Source organism: Eschscholzia californica, unplaced genomic scaffold (genome assembly GCF_041429995.1).
Source record: "Eschscholzia californica isolate CP2 unplaced genomic scaffold, dmEscCali1.0.p SCAF_1, whole genome shotgun sequence".
NCBI classification, from domain to species: Eukaryota; Viridiplantae; Streptophyta; class Magnoliopsida; order Ranunculales; family Papaveraceae; genus Eschscholzia; species Eschscholzia californica.
This window is the reverse complement of record NW_028238198.1, coordinates 16,969,384-16,973,015: the sequence shown is the minus strand read 5'-3', so window position 1 is coordinate 16,973,015 and position 3,632 is coordinate 16,969,384. Positions and strand designations below refer to the sequence as shown.

The 3,632-nt window shown below is 33.5% G+C and overlaps 1 protein-coding gene across 1 annotated transcript; it reads right to left on the bottom strand.

The window, feature by feature from the left end:
- Positions 1-279: 279 nt before the first annotated feature.
- Positions 280-1,921, bottom strand: LOC147564653 (CEN-like protein 2). The gene is made up of 4 exons (XM_086666060.1): positions 1,608-1,921; positions 1,428-1,489; positions 888-928; positions 280-787 (listed from the first exon to the last, which is right to left on the bottom strand). The coding sequence occupies exons 1-4, from the start codon at positions 1,800-1,802 to the stop codon at positions 570-572; spliced, it is 516 nt and encodes a 171-aa protein (XP_086522186.1). The 5' UTR covers positions 1,803-1,921; the 3' UTR covers positions 280-569.
- Between the last annotated feature and the right edge of the window lie 1,711 nt (positions 1,922-3,632).

Sequence of the window (3,632 nt, the reverse complement as noted above, 5' to 3'; positions counted from 1 at the left end):
GTAGACCTAGTCAAAAGAGAGTTGATATAAAGTGTTTGATATTGGTGGGAAGAGTTTAGTGTTAGATGTTCAGTTTTTGAAATGTATAAAATGAAAATTGTCAAGCCAAGATCTAGTAGGACCTAGGTAGTGTTTTTTCATTGTCTGAATCTGATTCGTTTAAATTAATCTGAAACCTATTAATCATCTAGACTAAAAAACAATTTAAGTACTCATTAAGGTGATCCAACTATCACGAGTAAGACAAAAACAAATGTGCTGCGAACGGACTCGAATCACTTGGAGACTGGAATGTAATTGATTGCCCAATAAAAACTTACAAGGTACACATAGGTTAAAACACTTCTAGAGAGAGACTCTTCCTGTACATTATTTATCTAGTTAGTTAGCATGTGGGTATCTTCTCTTTTATATCTTAGTAAACCGCCCACTAATTATTTAAGCAAACTTGATAATGACCTTAAACATATTGAAGTACATGATGCTGATGATACATACATATATATATATAACATATGATGGTTTAACTCGAAGGAATTTAACGTCTTCTAGCAGTAACTCGAAGGAATTTAACGTCTTCTAGCAGCGGTTTCCCTTTGGGCATTGAAGAAAACAGCAGCAACAGGAAGTCCAAGTTCATTCTGTTCAGCGAATTTTCGAGTATTGAATTTATCTCTTGATGAAGGTGGATTTACTGATTGTCTTCTTTTCTGCTTGAACAATGCAAATACAAACCTGTGTATCCCTATGTTTGGTTTTGGGATCTCATAGCTCACTACTTCTGTACCTGCAGTTTCATTCCAACAAAAAATATTAGACCCACATCTCACTCTTTCTAATTTCTCTTCCTCTATTCTTGTAGATGAGAAGAGTCAAGGGGTACCTACCAAATGTAGCATCTGTTGTGCCTGGAATATCTGTCACTATCCTGTCATGGTGCAATTCAAATAAAAACTAGTAATTAAGTTTCTCTAATGGTGTTTTTTTAAACGATAAGATTTGAACTCTGGTCACTTCAGTGGTGATAAATACATCATTTCGGCAAAAATTTTGTCAAACTTTTTTGTGAACTACAATATCAAAGTCTAGATGGTTCGAGAATTTTGCTAGAGCATGGTACGAGCGATGACGTGACATGTCTGGGGTGGAAAATGGGCACGCCACACTATCACTATAGGGCGACATTTTCGGGGCTGAATTGCAAGTCCTATGTTGAAAACATGAATCAATATACCCAAGTGTAGAGATCCATTAGAAAAAGATTAAGAGAGATAAAGTAAAAAATTAAGTACAACAACAGTTTGTAGCTAGGTATGTGAAACTGCAACAACTTGATCATAGAAATATGCATTTACATGTGAAGTCTTGGAAGCATGTTTATCTTTTTGTAGTGGGGGGGGCAAGCCATGTTTAAAGTTAGGGTTTACCAGTGAAGATGTTCTCTCAGATATGGATCACTAGGGCCAGGAACATCTGGGTCTGTCATAATCTGCAATTTTAGAAAATGGGTAGCCATCAAAACTTAAGAAAAGTGAAAAACAAAGTATTTGTGAGGATTTATGATGAGAAAATAACTAAATAGATGAAGAATTAATATATGTTTATACCAGTGTGAAGAAAGATCTCATATCACCACCATGAACCTCAACTTTAGGTTTAGAGGTGACAGTGGAAGGATAGAATTCATGACCATTACAAACTTGTTTATTATAAGTAACAGTCATTTTGACTGTTGGGGAGAAAGAATCAAGAACATCACCAATTACTCTTCCAACTGAGAGTGGTTCTGACATTCTTGCCATGATGATGTAAAAAGAGGATTTGATGATAATTAAGTTGAGAGAGAAATAGAGAGAGGATTCAAAAGGAAACTGAAAGAGATATTGAGAGATAAAGAGAGAGATTGTGTGTTGGTCTCTTATTGGATATGAGAAGTAGAAGTCTCCTTGTATTTATAGTGCAAAGAAAAATTTTGCTTTTTCAAGTTACTTTATGATCTAGGGTTAAGATGGTTGGTAGCTATAAAGAAGTTATGATGAAATAAACTACTATAAAAAGTGGCATATCATGAAAAAAAAATATATTCTTTATAGCTACAAATAGAATTCATATATAGCTTACTACCAAAATTTAGTCTAGCCAACAATAATTTGATTTAGGAAAAATGATACAAACCCCCCTTGATTCCCTTGGTGACTTCCTCGCTTGCGTGACGAATAAGACAAGGGGTAATTTGGTATTTTCACAGTGTGAAAAAGACTAAAATATCACTTCTCTAATTAGAGAGTGTCACCGAAAGGAGTCATCGAGCAGGTGTTTGTATAGGTTTTGTTGTTTCAGCGATCTAAACAAACTAGATATAAATCATTTTATATTTTCTCACCACATCTTTTGATGTAGAGGAATTGGCCGAGAAATACATGGATGAAATAGAAGCGGCTAAATTCAAAGGTGACAGACTAAAACGGCCAAAACCGAAGCTACGGGTGTCGGAATTAGACGAAATTTTGAGGGATGGTGCGAAATAGCGTTCCGGTCATTCGTTGTGGCTTTGCCACATCGGACCCACTTTGAGGGGCAAATTCCATCGTTTAGGGCCTCAAAACGAACTTTTACTAGTTTTTTTCTATTTTTTTGAATTGTTATCAGTTTAGGATTACTACTATTCTAGTATTTTATTTTATTAGGAGTTGCTATTGGAGTTTGACCAAGATTAGGAAACCCTAGGTCTATATAAAGAGGGCTTAGAAGTTGTTTCAGTCATTCATTCAATCAATAAAATTCAGTATTTTAGTATTCTTGTTATCAATTTCGGTTCTATAGTCTTTAGACGAAGATCTAAGACTCTTTTATTAGTTTTCCGCTGCGTCATCTTTATTATTAAACAATACGAATCTATATGAATTTTAAGATTGTATTTTATTGCGCCTAAAATACCATTAACAATTTACATTTCTTAGATTTGGAAATTAACAAGAGTCCATAAATATGACAAGTATTTTGTGTTTGACGTAATTTCACATAATACATTTCTTTCACGTCTAAAGAATATACTCTAATAGAATTAATAAAAAACATATGAATTTACTTCAAACAATGGAAACATTCTTTTATATCTATTTCTTCTGAAAAGATGAAAATGCAATCTTTAATTAACTCTTATAAAAAATTAAACTAAATAAACTAAAAAAAAGGAAAACTCTACATGTCCTAGCAAAATAACTTATTTCATGAGTTGTTGATTGACCGTTTTGTCTTTTCTTAAACTTTTAAACTAAATTTCTTAGTAGTATTGGGGCCTTGGCGAATCATTATAATTGATCATCTACTAATTCTCTACAAGAATAGTTCAAATGCTTTATTAATTTCTCTAAACTATAAGAGCTATTAGAAGTTAGAACATTCTCAAAAGTTAGAGGGAACCTTCTCAAAAGTTAGGTGACACTTGATCTTTTTCAGATAAGGTAAAAGAGAAGTTCTTATGAACTTAAAGAGAACCTTCAAATAAATGGATTTTTGAGGGAGAGGCCCAAAAAATGGAGGGTAAATAAGCATTACCCCCAGCCCAAAAAAAAAATTAGAACCCAGTCCAAATTGTCAGGACAGCTCACAGTTTCCTGGTTTTTATTTTA